Below are 18796 nucleotides of genomic sequence, written 5' to 3'. Positions count from 1 at the left end.
TCTAGCTTTCTAGCATGGGCCAGCATTTGATAAATATAGAGTTACACTGAAAAGTATTTTTATTCTCTTATTTCTAGAGAAGAAACAACTTTAACAGAATAAGCAAGGCTGAGTTTTTTGTTTAACTTCCTAAAAACTGCTAAACATCACCCACTCAAAGATGGTTCCCCTGAGAGTGAAGTACTGCTACTACTGCAAAAGAGGACTCATAAATGACAGCGAATGGATGTGAGAGTGGTGAGTCTTCCCAGGGGAACATCTTTGAATTAAGTCAGGTGCAGTATGCAAGAGTAGCAGGACCAGATACTCTTAAAAAGGAAAGGCAATCAGTATAACACTAACATGACGGATTACATATTTAATCCACTACCTTTAATGAGAATGGAAGTACACTCAGGAGTTGTGAGTCTGATTCTCTAGTATATAGTACATTTGGTATTTAATTATGATGAGAGACAGCTGAACAGTGCTGTTTTTTTTTTTAATACAGAAAAAAGTAGCAATTTCACTCCTCATAGCACAGCAAAGTCAAAATAGAATTATCATAAAAAAGGCTCTATTAGAGGTTTAATCACTAATATATCACTTTTATAAAAGTAATAACCAGTGAATGTAAAAAGTATTGTTTTAATTAAATAGAGGATTCTGTGATTTTCCCCTTCAGTATTTGAAACTAGGCTATTAAAGTGATACAGAAAAGTTCAATTTGTATAGTATCTTTCCTTCTGAGTATGAATAATGTGGTTCTTTCTTACTACACATAGCTTAGGATCATAAAAAGATGGAGGCAAGAGAGAAACAATAAATAAAGCCTATAATAAGATGTAGGACTATGGCACCTGTGTATTTTTCCTCATATTCCTCTAGATGTTTCCTTTTGATGACTGAATGGATGTGTTCTGTGTTGTGTGTGTATATGTGTTAGATCTCCATGAAAGAGCACCTGGAGGACAGCCTGCTGGAGTGCACCATGCAAGACCTGCTACGCTATGACGACTACAACAACGATGGCCATCTCAGCCTCCACGAGTTCTACACAGCTTTCCGTAAATATTTTTCTATCCTTTTTTTTTCCCCTTACAAAAAATACACAGTTAATCTGTTAAAATATGTACATATAATACTAACGTATAGCATTTTGTAATCTAAACAGTTGAAAGTATAGAAATGTGCACTTTTCCAATAGATGCATACATAAAATGAGCCACATAAGGCATTTATTTGTTAAAAAAGATGGCACAAAAAATATGTGTAAGGTACGGGTGACGTACTTACTGTTGGTACATTTTAGAATTTCACAACATCACAATTCAATCAGCCTCTCCACAGCAGTTCTGAGGATAAAAGATTTCCTGGAACAGATAAATTGATAATTGCACCTGGAATCATCTGGAAGAGCCTTTGGGGTTTAGGCTGAGTGGCAGCTGAGAGCATGCAGGTTCCACTTTATTAGGACCAAAAATCACAACTCCGTCACTAATGTTGCTATAGCACCAGCATGAAAATTGCTAGACACAGAGGCAACCTGCTGCAAATCTTGTTCTCAAACTCGCTATCTAATTTGATCATTGTCTTATCTTGCATGTAAGTTCAAACTGTATTGAACTATGCTGCAAAATGGTAATAAAGCTGATGAATCCAGCAGCTAGTTATGGCAGGTGGCCATTTCCAAAGCTTTACCTTTGGCTTGTGCGGGTCCATTAAGCTCCACCATTAATTTAGCCCCTTAATGACTGGTTTAAGTGGAAGTCATCCTGCTATTATTTGGTTACAGTCCTTTCACCTTCCAGATGGGCAGCGAAAAGCCATTGCATGGTATTTATCTACCTACAGGTTTGCCTGCAGCATTTCAGGCCAGGTTAGTCAATGCATTTTATGTTTGACAAGCGGCTGAAGAAGTGGGCAGGGACCAATAACACAAGCTATTGATCAGATGACACTCAAGGTTAAGTGTTGGGCTGCAGAAAGGCAACACCGAGGGGGAGCAATTATGTTTGAGTGGCACATCTGGTGTTCTGGATAATGTTGATGGTGTTAAATTGTGTGTTGTTGCATGTTTGTGTATGTGTGTGTTTCTACGATGCAGTCCGAGGTCTCATTGGTGGGTAGTGTGGGAAACCAAAAAGCCAGGAATCACAGGTGTGTTTAACAGGGTGGGCATTTACAATATGGACGCAAGCTTGGAAAAATGAAAAATTAACCTAAATGATGTGAGAAGGGTTTTTTCCCCGCATTGATTTTCTTCCATGCAGCCAAATGCTTGATCTCAGGGCGAACATTTTAAATACAAGCCTTAGTCATGTTTTGGGGATCATATCCCTCAAAGCACTAGGTTAGAAGGCATATTCAGGAGTCTTTCTTTGGTTTTCATGGTTCTCTCTGTTGGTGCTTTTCTTCTATTCTGTAGCTTTGATGTAAAAATCACAACCCTTTGGCCATTTTCCAAGAAGCCAACTCGAGCTTCACTGTTATTCCCACAGTCTCTGAACTTGTTCTCTTATGAAACACAGTGTGTTTTTCTATTATTTTTATTATTTTGCCCCTCCGTGTTGCCTTTGCCTTATTTAATGTATAAACCAAGCAAGTAAATCACCATTCAAAGCTCTGTCCTGCTGTCAGATAAATCTTTTTTTTTTCCACCACAAATTGAATAGAGGGCAATATGTGCTTTGCTAATACTCCTTAGATGATTACATTCTTATTGATTTTACCCTTGTACTCTACCTTTTTACAATCCCAGCAGGGTTCTTTTTGACCTATTTTTTACTTTTCTTAACTGTCACTGCGTCCTGTGTTAAGTGGATCCCACTTAAACACCTATTTTTGTCTCCAAGGGCATAGATTTAGAATTAAAATCAAAGAATAACACTGATTAGATTTACTGATGCGTTGTCAGAAATGAGAAGCAGCAATCACATCTATATTTGTATCACAGATAGTGCTCTTATCCAAACAGCACAAACATGGGGCAAAACCTACTGAGGTGCATCATGTGAAAAGGCAGCAAAAGATACAAACAGAGAACTCAGGTAGGCAGAAAACGCAATTAGGGACAACCGCACTTTCCAGTATTTCCAGTATTTCCAGTGGTTGTCACCTGCACAGATTTAACATAGGTCATTTAACAGTTTCGAATACAAAAATGATGAATAGCTTATATTTTGCCCCAAATAAGCAGTCAGCCTGCAACATTTGTGAATTTTCAGTCTTTAGTCTGTTGAGATAGACACTGTGACTGATCAGCAGTTTCTTGTAAACCAGGTGTTTAATCATTCACGAACATACTACAGTTGACTATTTATTAATTTTACATTAATGCTGAACCACAATAACTCAGTTTGATTCGTAAAGTTAACAAAGATAGATAAATGAAAAATGTTTTTTGTATCTGCAAGTTGTGAAATTTTAAGAGCAAGCAGTGAAATCCAAAACTAGATATATATTAAAACATACCGAAGTGAAAGTGGTCTGTCTCATAAGCACTTCATCTTTGAATCTATCCTGTAATTTACTGCATTGTGTGGAAGCTAGCTTTACTCTGTCACTAGAATCTGCAGTTTTTGTCTTCTTGATTATTGTGTCCATGTCCCGTTAATTTCAGTTGCCTGTGCATGGACATTTGACAGAACAATGACCAGCGCTGGTCAAGATACCCATTGCTTTTCTCTGAAATCACTTACAATTTGCACATTACTCATGGTACCTTCAAAATGTGTTTGAAGGTACCAAAAAAAAAGTTAAGTAACCAAATAGCTAGAGGTATATCATTATAGAAGGAACCTCTAATGTGTTTAATAAAAAGAAATGCTTTAAAAAATATAAGATTGATATTTTTGCCATTTTATGGTAAAAAGCTACTCAAGTTGGTATTTCAGTGCAAAGTTGTTGTTGTTTTTTCTCTTTTATTGCTTATTTTGCAGTTCACACCATTAATTCAGAGGTTTTGCTCAGAAGAGCCAGAAAAAGAATGACCTCTTGTTCTGCTTTACTGAATAATCAACATTCTCTTTCCCATAGAGCATATTGCGGGACAGAGATAACAGCATAATGGCTTTAAATGAGCTCTGTAGCCTCCTAATGGTTTAGGGTTTCAACAGGGTTCTGTTTCCCAACATTTATTACAGTGTCAACATTCTGTAGGAGTCGGTTGCTTGTACACGTGACCTTTGTGTCCAAATTAAAACCACTGTAGTTACACAATAATAAATGTGCAGGAACGTGCCTCGTGGACTGTGCCAGTGATGCGCGTGCCAAGGTGATTCACATTACCTAAATGTTCGGTAAAAGACAACACAGTGCATTAGAATTGAAACTGCTAAGTGAGCAGGCTTATTGAGAGATATCTGTAGCCTGCAGATGTAATATATGTGGACGCACAAGGTCAGAGCTCCTGTGAGGATACATGTGTAGTATATAGAGCTGCCCTGGGGTGATACGTGGACTGCATGCGCATTATGGCGAGTAACCTTTTGCAAATGTGGAGACTGGGATATCTATGCTGCAATTTTAATTGTGCCATTTCAAGCTATTGTGGTTTTCAGTATAGGTTATGTCGTACATGGAGTCAGTAAACTGCATGCTTTTTAACTGAAATGTAGAACACACTAGTGTGATATGATAACGTGTGGATTCTCTACGTTCCTATTCATTTTAGAAATTTACAATATAGTGCAACCTTTGTGAATTGCGTAATAATAATTATTAATAATAAATATATCTAGTATTTTTTTCATCAAAGGCTGTGTTATTTAAAGCTGAAACTCTCAGAATATCATGACAATCCTCCAATTTGAATTTGCGTTAATAGATGAAAACTTAAAAAGCAGGAATTTTGGAGGTCCTTCAGTCTGTGCACAGAAGAGCATTCAAACAGCAGAGAAAGATAAACAGTAATGGACGGGAACGTGCCTCTGCTCCTTTTTCAGCTGTTTGTTTATTTTAAGTCTTCATGACTGACTCTCAATCATCAAGAAAACAACAGGAGTGGACCAGAGGACTGATAGGAAAGTGATGCAATGTGTGAAGGAAACAGCAATGCAGCAGCAGAAAGACAGCAAGATGTTTTAAAAGAAAATATGAGAAGTGCTGACACTGATATCTCAGAGGTTTGTGACTATATTGTACCTAATCAGAGGAGTAGCCTAAACTTCATCTTGCTTTTTCTGTTCGTTTGTTTTTTTTGGTTTTCTTTACAATAGAAAATGCTGGAGGCATGTTGGTATGTAGTGCATGCCAAGGTTGCCGAAGCTGAAGGTCATGTAACTGTATATTTACAGAGCCATTAGTCATGGAGGGACAGTGCAACGAACCACTGGTTCCATTTTTTTTTTTTTTTTATTTGCAAAAGTACACAGCTGGAAATCTTCTAATTAGGTCCAGGTTGGTTTTCTGTGGTTCATATTGCTTCTCCATGTTTCTCCCACATGCAGTTCTTTCCCTCTAAGCATTTACTCAACTGTGAGTATTTGTTTTCCGTGACGCCAACTAAGAGTGGAATTATGCTGTGATGCTGGGCTGCACTGGCAGGGCCACTCAGCGGCTCTGACTAATTAATCAAAGGAGAGAAGTTGAGACAGAGAGGTAAAAAGAGAGTGAGAAAGAGGAGGATGGCATAAAAAAGAAGGGAGGGGAGAGAGCATCATATGGGGAATTGGCTATTCTGAGAAGGCTAGTGGAGGAACGATAGTGGAAAGTGGTACTGGTGAAAAAGGAGAGACAAAGGGGGAGAAAGCTCCTCTTTGTCGCCGCTGGGACAAATAAGAGAAAGTGAAAACAGAGGTAAGAAAATGATTTGGTTGCAATTGAATATGTAAGAGACTTAGAACAGCCTTGCTAAATAAATGCAGGTTAATAGGTTGAAGAAGGAACTTTGTACAACCTCAGCAGGTGTATTTTGATGAATTGCACATGTGAAATATGTGTGACCCCCATAAAGGGTGATGTATGAATTTATCTGTATTCATTTATAAAATGGCAAAGCCCTGAAAAATGACCCATGGCATTGTGTTTGTATCCCACTTTGTGTGAAGCTTGCATTAGATAGATAGATAGGTAGGTAGGTAGGTAGGTAGGTAGATAGATAACGAAAAAAATGATTTAATGTTAGCGCAGCAAATGTGAAAGGGAGGTTAACCCCAAGAGTTTAATTAAACCTAACACATCTCAACACGGCTGAATAAGAACAGAGTTTCATGTATCTCAAGGTTATCAGATTCTTTATTTAATCTGTTCATTTTCAGCTGAATCAATACATTTTGCAGTCAGTAAAATGTTATAATAATGACATATGATGATTATCAAGGAGCAAAGGTGGTCATCAAGACAGTTGCCAAAGCACCAAGGTGAGAAAACCAGACTGTAAACATATGATTCATTCACACATATGTAGGTATTCAAAGACCAAAATTAACATAGACTATAATTTGTATTTCATCATCCCTGAGTAGGGAGTTTGTTTCTATATGATGTGTATTATCCACGCCTCTGGGTAGATGCTTTCAGATGTTTCCTGCTGAGCTTGGGTTCCATGCTATCACGCTTACAGATTACATGGACAAAAAAGCTTTAAGGGATGTCCGTGTTGCAAGATAAAATCTTCGTGTAGCTCCTGTCAAGGTTTGATCTTTTGTGCTACTCGAGTTTGCTCTTAATCTGCACAAATGATCTTGCTGAGATCGGATGTCAGTTTTACATGGTGAGCCTGTTGTTCTCTGACAGCCGTGTGAGTGAGCGACCTCCAGCTAAGCTGTCAACAGCAAAGTGACTTTGAAGTGAAGGTCTTGGAATAGTCTTCAGCACCCACACATGCAAAATTACATCAGTCTTTCCTCTGCTTTTTATTGTGTTTTTGGCCATTTTGTTTGCACCATGTCCTTCTCCACTTCAGTTCTACTTACAAATTCCTCTTACCTAGTTCACATTGCAGCCTTGTAGCAGTTAGTGAAATAATCGTGAAATGTAATCTATTGATTCGTGTTCCTGGACATGATTTTCCCCTTTTTTTGTGCACAACACCTGTCATGGAGTCTGAGGGAAGTTCGATTCGTGTCCATGGACACAAGGTTAAGTGTTTCCAATTTTAAAGAGCAAAAACATTCATATTAGGACTTTAGGGGCCTGGTGGAGGTGTAAGTCAGTCACCACTTGCACAAGAGACTGCAGATCAAATCCCACACAGGATTTTATTTATTTTTTTACACTTTCTTTTGGTGCATTTACACTTAAACTGCATTTTCCATCCCCGTTTTCTGTTCACTTACTTTTTGGATAGATTTTGGCAACAGACGTGTGCAGTTAGGCTTCGTGAAAGATCAAGGTTCAAATGCAATGTTAAGTTTTATTTTTTTACTTGCCTGGGTTATACATTCTCTCAGAGGGGTCTTAAAGGATACCTACACTTTTGTTATTTCCTTTCCTTTCATTTCCTTTCATTTCTCCTGGCCAGTGTCTGATACCTCGTTACTGCTCAGTGAACCTTTAAAGCTAATTGCCAGTGTGTATAAGGGCCTTTTTGGTGACTTTCAAGTGCCGTTTCTATTTCTGGGTAATTACCCAGTGTCAGGTAGTTGCAGTAATAGGTAAGAGACAGTTGAGATTTTGGTTCTACTTTTTATGTGTTGCACTGAGAGAGATCTATTTTGAAGATTGCTGTGGCTTAACTTTGCATCAGTAGCAGCTTGCATCTTAATTAGATCCAAGATAGTCCAAAAGTGAAATGCTAAAAGACACACAAAGTATGACTAGACGGGGTGGAGGTGTGTGCATGTGTTTGGGTGTGGGTGGCTGGCTGAGTGGGTGTTTGTGGGGGATAGCATCTTGTGGGCCTTAGTTGTAGCACGTTACTTGGATCTTTCAAATCACTGCTGCTGCACATGTTAAAATACATTTATCCCAGTTATATTTAATAGTATATTTATATAAAACTATATCACTATAATAACACTATATTTAATACTGCTAACCCATAACCATAGGCATTCACATAACCACATGTAAATATGCATTTCATATACACCGAGAGACCCACAGTCTTTACAGCCAGTGGTCATCCAGCAGTGTTCCGAATACAATAGTGAGAGATGCCCAGTTAGTTGCCATGGCAACTGTGGTTGTCTGTTTAATCTCCAAGTCATTTATTTAGTGCAACACTTACCCACTGCAGCTAATTCCCAGGAGGAAAGGAGGAGAGAGGAGGGGAAACATAAAGTCAAAGAGGAAACAAGCAGAGAGAAACATAAAGCCAGAGGAAGGTAGAGTAAAGTAAGCAATTTGAACCCTGCGCACGATCAACAATTAAGGATTAAACGTGTGCGGTGTGAGATACAGGACTGCATTATCCCCAGGTGCAAACGCTGCACACAGGTGGACATCTTAAGCACATACCAGAGACGAATAGATGAACCGAGGGAAAGGCAACAGTGAAACATAAAAGAATATTCTGATGGAGTCTGTTGAGGCTCCTTTATACAAAAACAGCACACTGTGTGCATCTAAACACAAAAATAATAATACGTGAGTGATGTCCCCCATGGATAACTAGAGGCAGTGGGCCATCAGTTTATTTTATGGTATTATAAATACACTTAATGTGCACAGCATCTGAGGCACTGTGAAGCACTCTTCAGTGAAATTCTCAACTGAGACATTCATGCTTTGTAAACATCTGCCAGACTTGACATAAAAACTGTCTGTGCAGTGCTTTGATAAAAACACTGATTGTTGTACCTGTAAGTAAAATGTAACTTTGACTTTGATGGAGTGGTTTTAGAGTTACTGGAGGGTTGTTTACCTGCAGTTGATGAAGTGTGATAGACTTGTCTTTTACTCCTTGTGATATTCACGTTCTCTTGTTTTCCTATCGCAATCGCCAAATAATTAAATAAATGAGCAAGCAAGCAGTATATTACATATCATCCAGGTAGGATCTGTTATTTGCCATCATTTCTCTACTCTTTAAATACAGATTTATTGGAGAAGGTCAATACTATTGTTGTGCCACAGTGTTCAATATGGAGTTGGAGCCACGAGTTTACCATAAGGAATAGCAGCACTAAAATGGATTATCTGGATCATTTTAGTTTACAAAATATATAGAAAAGCTATGTAGGAATTATATAAAACGTGTACATAAAGCAACAGGAATACTGAGGTATTCACACAAGAAAAAATAAGTAAATAAAACTTCACAGCACTCACACTTTTTAAATTAACTTTTATTGCTGCACTACTACCTAGATGACTGGAATGATTAGGCTTGAGTTGAATAACAAGAATGAAGGAAATCCAGTACTATATTCTCTGCAGGGGTTTGGAATGGAAATGCTTCATACACTGATATTTACATTTGTACGATTTGGCTTATCTTATTTTAATATGCTTGGTTATTTTGTAGGTTGATTTTTAAATCTTGATCAGCAAATGGGAGCTGTGATCAAAGGCTGCTGACCTTTAGCCCCATCCCCCCCAAAATTAAAAATCCATATTAAGTCACTTTAAAGCCTAAACCATGAAATTAATTTTTTTGAAAATGGATATGTGAAGTCTTTATTATATAGATGAATGTATAAAACAAGAATGAATATTTGCATATATGAGTTTCAGTTTGGATCATATTTGCTACAACAGTAGCAAATATGTAGCAATTTATTAAATGTATTGTGCCATTTATTTTGGTTTTTCATCACATTGATGATGCAGCAGTCTATATACATATATATTACATTAGTTACATGTTTAAGGTCATAATCTTGTGCATGTGGTCATAACTATTTGTACTAATATTGCTGCTGTTATTGTGGTTAATCTGGTAGAGTTCATCTGAAAATTACTGGTGTATAGCCGAAGACTGCAGAGTCCATCACTTACAAGCAAAAGGAAACATGTCAGGTCAGGTGTGGCACCAGGATTACACTTGTCAATTCTTTCTAGATTCATGAGGTTACACACCAAAGCTTTGTCCCCTAAAGTGTGGGGTAGAGTTCTGCTGAAAGAAACTGATAGTATTTGTCATCATTCTTGACATATGTACCAAAACAACATTTACTCGCTGTTTGCTCCATTCACCAGATTTGCTTCATCCATTTTCACAAAACAAAATCCATGTTGAAGGATCATCTTTGTGCTGCACTGGAGATCCAGCACACATCACAGAACTGCAAGGAAACAGAATGAGATATAACATTCTATATAAAACCTGTTATGCATGGAGAGATGACCCTGAAAGGGCAGAACAGATACATTTAAATAAGGTGTGGTTTTATAACAACTGTTATTATTATAATTATTTTCTTTCTTATTGACCAGATTCCAGAATCTTATAAATTGAGATGTGGCAGCATCTCCAACCAAATTTAATTAGTTGGTTTCAGCCAATTAAAAGTGAATATAAGAAGTGCTTATAGCTTAATAGTTGCTAAACTGGAATAACCTGCAGTAGCGCTCTTACATCTACATTGCATTTGTCTTTCCACATAGATTATAAAAAACTGGATGTTCTCTGAGAGATATTGACATTTACAGATATGTAGCGAATTAATAACTTAAAAAGATGAAGCAAGTTGAAAGAAAGTCGGTGTGCCCAACAGTGATTGCAGTAAAAAGTAAGTTACCATGACACATGGATGATGTATAAAATTGTAATATTGGCAGATACATTTTCCCATTAAAACACTAACTAAACATCAAAAGCTGAGGTTAGTGCCTCGTCTACTCATTAAGATGACACAAAAATTCATCCACAAGCAGCTGAATTTTAATCTTCATATGAACTATTATATGCTATAACTGTATAGTTCAGGTATATGGGTTTTTTTTACTAATTGTACATGTTAATTTTAATCCAAGCTACTAAACTTACTAAACATGATGTCTTTGATGAAAGAGCGAAACCAAATGTTTGCTTTGAGTCTATTAAACATGCTGCAGTTGTCACGGTGAAGAACAAATTGCACGTCTACTTGTCAATCGCTTGTTTCTTTGACTCTGAGTAGTTAAGTAATCTGGGTCTTCTAAGTGTAGCTAATGTTTTTACTCAAGGCTAAATTTGCAAGGAAAAATCCCACAGTACATGTAGAACATCATATAAGAATTATTAAGATGTGACTTCTTATTGGTGACACACTCGCTGTTCTACCAGACATCTAATATCTCTTATAATTACACATGCTGAATAATCCCATCCGACACTGCCTATGTCCCTGCTTCTCAATTTCCCTCATCCGTCTATCCTTCTTTCATTTCCACCACTTTAATTTCATCGTTATGACTCTAATTAGCCATAGAGATGTAAATCCACGCTTCGCAGGGCCTTGAGGGGTTTCGGTTTGACCTATTACCCTTCCCGACATTTCTTTTCTGCCCCCTCCCCATCCCCATTTCTTATTCCTATTTCTTTCTCCTTTCTCTTTCTTTTTGCAACCAATAGGTCCCGAGGGCAGCAAGTGTGTTTCAGCGCACCGTAATTCACAGGCAGCAGCCCCCTAGGCTGTTAGTGGCACAGCATGTGGTCTGCTTTTATCTCTCTCCTCTAACTCCCACTCGGGCGAGGAAATAATTCATTATCATGCCTCCATTGATTTGGTATTTCTCTAGCTTCTTTAGTGGAACAATCCCCCTTTTCTACCTCTTCTTTTTTTCTTATTTTAACACCCTTCTTCAATTTCAAACAAGTGTGCATCTTCACCAGTGTTTGTTTAACTCTCTGTAAGTGTGGGTCTGCATGGAAGTGATGATTTTTCTGTTTTTTCTCCTCTCATCTCTTCAACAATATCCCCCCAAGCATCCACCTTCATCAGCTTTGAAAATGTTCTCTCAGAACAAAGGAGGTAAACACGGCAGAAAAGGGCAAAAACTAGGGGGAATTTTTTTTTTTTTTTTTTTTTTTGCATAAAAAAAGAATATGGTAGCAGAAAACAAGACAACCCAACAAGGTAAGAATAGGACCATATAATCCGTCGTGGTTGGATAACTTTAGCTTATGGCTACACTGCTTCTGTGTAAGAAAGCAAGGAATATTTCCCGTAGAGGGAGCATTCTTCTCTTTGGGTTAACATCTGCTCCGTGTAAATCATCAGCAAGTTGGTCCAGATGGTGTGGTCATAGTGATAAGGTTATGTTTTGATAAAAGAGTTTTCTCCTCTTTATGTATATGATGGAGATGAACACAGGCCAGCGCTGAGTGACGTCACTAAGCTGAACCCAACAAACAAGACAGCAAACACTCTGATCTTATAAGGGGATGAAAGAAAGTGGAACGGAGTAAAGTGGGAAAAGAATTAAAGTACAAGTGACTAGATGTGGTTGCCTCAAGCTGAAAGCTTATTTCCAAACAACTGAATCACATTCACACACACATCCGAAGCCCAAACAAACACCTAAGGGGTTATTGGTTTTAGTACCCCCATATTCAGAAGGATGAAATTGTGTTTGGATCAACCTAAGGACTACAGCTTTAGATAAGTTACAAAAACAAGATGCAAATGTTAACCTGGTGATTCTGCCTGCCTACATGTGTTTACCTGGGAGGAAGGAGAAAATAGGATTTGGGAAGAGGCCAGGAGTGTCAAGAAAAGAGAAGGACAGCTAAGATTGGGAGGATTTAGAAGAGCAGGTGATGTATAATTGCATGTTTGCACATGTTTATCAAGGCTTAGAGGAGCACAGAGGTGGGCTGAGAGAGGTGCATCGTGAGGAGCAATCAGGGAGTTGAATAGGGGTGCAGACAAAACAAGTAGGTAATACATAATTTTGTGTTTATAAGAGTTTGGGCCAGACTGGAGGAAAGATTAGGAAGGTGTAAGAGTTTAGAGATTGAAATATAAAGTAAAAGAGCAGCAGAAGTGAAAGGTTAAAGCAGAAGCACAACGGACTAGCTGGGTGTAAATATATGTTAACTTTTGAGACCATGTGCTCTTTATACACATTCCTACTATATCACTGACATTTGAGAGACACCCGCCAGAGAGGACAGATGCTTCTCAGTGCTGGAAGCTGAACAATGACAAGCAAACAGGTACAGTAAATACACTTACAGGGACAACAACCGTCAAATATGTTTTAAAAACTTCAGTTATACACATCATCTTTCTTATCAAGACAAATGAGTTGCAAAGTGCTGTGTGTACAATTCTGTGCTTGTGTAGAAGGCGATTTGATAGAAACACCAACTAAACCTGACAGATCAGTTTCTTGTTTTACAGAGAACTTTCGATTAGTTTTCTTGCAGTTTTCATAAAGCCACACTGAGGTTTCCTGAGCCGTTAAAAAGAATTACAGTTCTCCTGCATGGCACTCAAGCCAGCAGCCAATATCATTTAGTAGCCTTCAAAGTATTTCTAAAGCCAGAGTTTTCATTCAGTACGCCTTGAAAGAGCAGCTTTGACAGCTTCAGAAAGCTTATATAGTCAAACTTTTTAAAGTGCAAGAGCGAGGTTGATAATAGGGGAGCAGGTATTCCCAAATCTCCAGAGTCTTTATTCTCAAGAGTGCGGTCTGATTCTCTGGTTTAGTTCAATGCTGCACACTCCCAGCTGAGTGTTAGTACACAGTATCTCCTGTGGCAACAAGCTCCTGTTCAACCCAGTCTTCTAAAACAACATGCGCTGAGCTACCTTGAGGGTTAAAGCTCGGAGGCTTTTTCATACCGAGATGATGCAGTGTTTTTTTTTTTCTCTTTTTTTTTGGTGTGCCAGGCTTAATCCAAGTTACAAGCAACACGCAGATGGAACACCTTGAAGTGTAGATAAACTACACATCAGGCATCCAGAAAGAAATTCTGAAGCTTTTGAGTTTGATGCCTTGATGTCATGGAACAGAGCCGTGACATTCAGGATTGCAGGAGGCTGCAGAAAAGTATCTGAGGATTTGGAAGGCCCACGCCAGCTGGGAGATAGAAACATAAAGAGATCAGAATGTGATCTATAATTCACAAAACATTGGGCAAATTAGACCCCACTTCAGCCATGACATAATTGTTTGTTTACACGAATTCTCTCCAGTCGAAAGCTTTTATCTTAAGACGGGTATGTAGGAGAAAGTTATCTAATGATAGTGGACTGCCTTAGATAATGATCTCAATTGTTTATCTCTTTTACATGAGAGCTTTTTGAGGTTTGACACCTTTTGTGGCTCATTTTTGTACCCTGCATCAGAACCTTTAAAAAAATATGCTGACTGCATTGTTTATTGCCAGATGAAGGTCTGGGACAGATTTGCCTCATTGTCTGCAACTCATAATGGACTGCAAATGCAAAATTGCCATTGTGACAAAGATCTGACAGTGCTGACACCCATTCTGTATGATGTGCATTTGGTTACCTGTATTCTTAATGTGACAAGCAGTGGAAACATTAATATACTATCTCTTGAAGCAGAAAGGTCAGCTGATATCAAATTTTTACAGGAGATGGTTGGAAATGGTACCCATGTCACTTTAATCAGGCAATTCCAACCCCCAGCCTTTGTGCTGCCCACATACAATCTAACCATTAAAGATGCAAAAATTTAGCCTGAAACTTTCGTAGTTATTTCCAAAGCTCCTGTCATGCTTGGAGGATCCATAATAATTTTGAAGTTCAGCATACGCATGCTGTAGACAAAATTTATTCGCCCATAATTCATTACACGGTAGAAGGAGAGAGAAAGACGGAGGGGGAGTTCTCCAGGGGAAAATATGGAGCAATTAATCAACTTCATCAGCTCATCAGCAGCTTTTTAAAAACACCGTTAGTGGTTATAATGGAGCCATGTTGCGCTACCTATTTAGTTCAATTTTCTGCTAATTAATCAGCCTATATTACTAAGGTATAAAGGAGGAAAATATAGTCAGGTACAAACCACCTGTAATCTCCTTCTTGGTTCAGTCCGTTTATATATCAAAGGATCAGAACATGAATGAAGACATTTCCATAAACTCTGTGTGTGTGTGTGTGTGTGTGTGTGTGTGTGTGTGCGTGCGTGCGTGCGTGTGTGGTTAATTTAATGCAAAAATGCATTAAATTCTAGTGAATCCCTTTTTCTTTTTTCTTTTTTTCACAATCAGCTGGTCTGCTGAGTGGTCCCCAAGTTGCAAAGACAAGGGACCATTTAGTTTTAATGAATGTTTATGTAATGAGAGCATTATTTTTATTGAATCATCAACACTAGTTCAGAGACTTATAATAAATGTACTGATATATGTATATACGGTCTTTAGCATAGGCTGTAATCATTTAGCCCAAACAAATCTAATCGTGTTATGTTACTACCATAAAATAAAATGAGCGTGGTTTCCTGGAACTGGAAGAAATGTGAAAGGAGTGTCCTGACGGTAAATGTGATACTTAAGCCAATGCTGAGCTACATTAATCTACAAATATGGAGTCATAATTCTGAAAAGTCATGCTCTTGTCTGTAGATAATAAAGAAACCTTAAACCAAAGCCAAAACTGTTGCCATTAGTATTCATAACAGAGGCAACTCTGAAGGCTATTGCTAATGTGTAGTTTTATTCTTCAGAGGCTCTTGATTCTGTGTATGGAGTTGCTAAATTGGAGGAGAACTATGACAAAATATTTAAAGTGACAAGACTTGTACCCCGCCTCTATGGAAGGAATGGGATAGGCTCCAGCCCTTTCATGACCCTGATATGGATATTTGGAAGAGGATGCATGGATGGATGTTTTACTGAAGATGCAAATGAGATTGTATTGGGAAATTCAATACTGATGTATTACCCTTAAATGCCACATATAACCAAATTACAGTATGCAGTATGGGAGTGATATCTCAGACTCTACAGGCCTCCGTTTGCATGTAAAATGTTAAAGTTGATGACAGTGCAATTAGAAAGAGACTGGACAAGTATGGCTTGTTTGGAAGGGTTGCCAGGAGAAAGCCTTTCCTTTCTTAAAAGAACATGGGCAGCACACTTTCAGTTTGCAAACTTACAAACCACAAAATCTCTGGAACAAGTCCTTTGGACAGATAAAACCAAAGTGGAGATGTCTGGCCATAAAGCACAGTACCAGTGAGTGAAAACCAAACACAGCATATCAGCACAAACACCTCATACCAGCTGTAAAGCATTTCTCTGTAAACCAAAGGTTTGTAGAGACATGTGTAAGGTAATCTGTCCAACAGCTAAAGCCTGGCCTAAATTGGGTCATTCAACAGGATAATGATTCCAAGCACAGCAGCAAATCTACAACAGAATGGCTGAAAAAGAAACGAATCAAAGTGTTACAAAGTACTGAGTTCTGACTGCAACCTGAGTCAAATTGTGGATGTTGTTTTCGAGAACACCTAACTTACACCAATCATTCTTGTGATAGTTTTACTCACGAAGTGTTACCATTAATCACAAAGACCACTATATGCCTTGAATATGTGATGAAGTAATATAAAGTATGGATTTTGTATGTGAAGTGAGTGTTGCTGCAATTCTAAGTAAATTTGTGGAAGCAATTATGCTTTTTTGTGACGTGAGAAATGATACAAAGGTTGGTTGATGTCCTAAAGTGGATATTTTACCATGATGCAGGATGCACCCATATTTTAGACTAATTGGTAACCTCAGGGGTGTCAGTTAAGCAATTCAGCTACAATTAAAACAGTATGCCATTTAAAATCATTATACCGTATCGGTTTTTAAAATGCATTCAACTATATGAATAATTCCAATACTATAATACTATTTGAATATTTCCAAGTAAAACTAGAATTACTGGAATTCACAGAAATGCATATAGACTTCATGTACATAGCCGACTTTCTGTATTTGATATGCTTAGTGATTTATATTAAAAAACGTAAGTGCAGCAGCATAATGCCAGATAAGTGTTTCCAATTTGTCACACTGCAAAACACCATTAATTTAAAATGAACAATGTGGAGAATATAAATGAGCTCTACCTCTTCATTTGACAAAGGGTAGTGACAAATAAAAGAGATACAGTGTTTTTTCCTGATTATTTTCTTTGTCTTGTTAGATGCAAATTCGTTTTTTTTGTTTCACTTTTTTTTAAAGAACAAAAAAACTACATATAAGAAAAAAAATGCATCTTTTTTTTAGAATGTAAAAAAAACCCTTTTTAAATATAGTGTTCAGTATGCTCTCTTTACTTCAGTCTTAATCAAAGAGTCCATTGACCTATGTGGAGTGGTTTGTATGAAAAGATGCCTTCATGGGAGCTTCATGAAAACTGATGATTGGGCTTTCTTTCCTCCAGACTGCAGCTCTAATCACAAATAATACTGGTTAATGTTTGCATTTGTATAAAATGCATAGACTCTGTAATTCCATGCATGCACATTTAAAAACATACTTTTCAGTGTTCTTGTGTACACCCAGATTCACACAGAGTATCTCATTCTGCATTCTGTAACTGTTGAGGTGGACCTCCAGGTCAGGTCAAGCTGTGGCTCCTGCAGTGCAGAGTTCTGCTGCAGGCCACTAATCTCGCTCACCCTCCTCCTTCACAAGGCTGAAAAAGCTTTAAAACGAGAAAGACCACTTAGCCAGCTCTGTCAGAAAACTGCCAGTGGTTTACAGTAAGAGGCATAGCTGGGGAGTGGAGAGAGAGTGGGTTGAGGGGACTTTCCTTCTTCCATAAAGATGAAAGATTATCCAGATTGTCAGAGATTGTATGCCACTATCAGATGAGGGTATAGCTTTAATGAATGGGGTCTCATCCGACCAAATGAAGTATGGGCGATTAGCTCAAGACTGTCAGCTTGTTTCCATTAAGCCTTTCCGAGCAGGATGGATTTTTTTTGGACTTTGAAAGTTAAAATGCCCTCGGTTTTATTAAACCAAATGGTGCGAACGTAAAATGTATTTCCGAGTTGTGTCTTAAGATCTTTAATTCTTTGTACATTTTCTTCTTGAAGTTATGCAAGCCACTTCATGCTGTTTGCCTAAAAGCAAAAATAACAGATGTATATATGTAATAAACATGTGATAGATAAATAAAACCTGCACATACAACAGTTGTATTAGTATTAGTTTGGCTTATAGAAAGCTTTAACTCCTCAAGCTCATAGTTATAGTTGAAATTCAATTACAACATAACATACAGTATTTTTGAAATATGAACTTTTTTCTCTCTGTTTAGACTGGAAAGCAATGTCCTCAGTTTTATTAAATTTTATTATGCAAATGTTTTTCAACACAATTTAGTGATGTCAAAAAGTGATGATATCCTCGACCTTCAGGGGTGATATCATAGAAAATATCTGATTCACTGTGGAGACAACCTTTAGCTGCCCTAGCAAGGATAACCTTGTGTGGATGTGGTTCTGGTAGTGGAATGAGCTTTCCAGATATTACGTGATTGGTTATTTAAATCCCAGCCCCTCCATGAGCTTAAGTGCCCACAAACCAGACACTGAAACCTAAGTTTCTTTCACTGGCAGGCGAGCACGTTGCATGGTGTGCCAGTGTGAAAATGCAAAGTGTTTCACAGAATCTCTCTTGGGTTAAAAGCTGCTACGTCATGGCAGATCATAAGCACTTACATTACCTCACTGGTGTAACCTTAGCATCCCGAATGAAGAATCCCCCCACAAGCAACAGAATGTATAGTATATATTAAAAAATAGGGATTTATGGTGTGGGCAGGCCAAGCCTTAGTAAAAAAAAATGTCCATGAAGCCTCCAGACAGGCAATTAATCTGTTTATATTCCTGACAGGTTACTCCTGTCCTTAGGGGTTGAACAACACAGTAAGGAGAGTTCTGTCTTTCATTAGCAAACTGATGGCAGTTCATTATTGAGTTTTGTCCTTTGAATATCACCACCACCTTGCAATGCACACAGGTC

At 38.0% G+C, this 18796-nt stretch overlaps 1 protein-coding gene across 1 annotated transcript in view; it reads left to right on the top strand.

The window, feature by feature from the left end:
* Positions 1 to 18796, top strand: part of fstl4 (follistatin-like 4) — a 208942-nt gene that overhangs the window by 135139 nt on the left and 55007 nt on the right. Inside the window, exon 6 of the mRNA XM_084940729.1 lies at positions 926 to 1046. Coding sequence (XP_084796855.1) covers positions 926 to 1046 — 121 coding nt within the window. The remainder of the gene's footprint in view (positions 1 to 925; positions 1047 to 18796) is intronic.

The sequence above is a fragment of the Perissodus microlepis genome, chromosome 10 (assembly GCF_051167445.1).
Source record: "Perissodus microlepis isolate ML-2025 ecotype Zambia chromosome 10, ASM5116744v1, whole genome shotgun sequence".
In the NCBI taxonomy this organism is placed as follows: Eukaryota; Metazoa; Chordata; class Actinopteri; order Cichliformes; family Cichlidae; genus Perissodus; species Perissodus microlepis.
The sequence above is the reverse complement of the archived record's forward strand: the minus strand, read 5'-3'. Positions and strand labels throughout refer to the sequence as shown.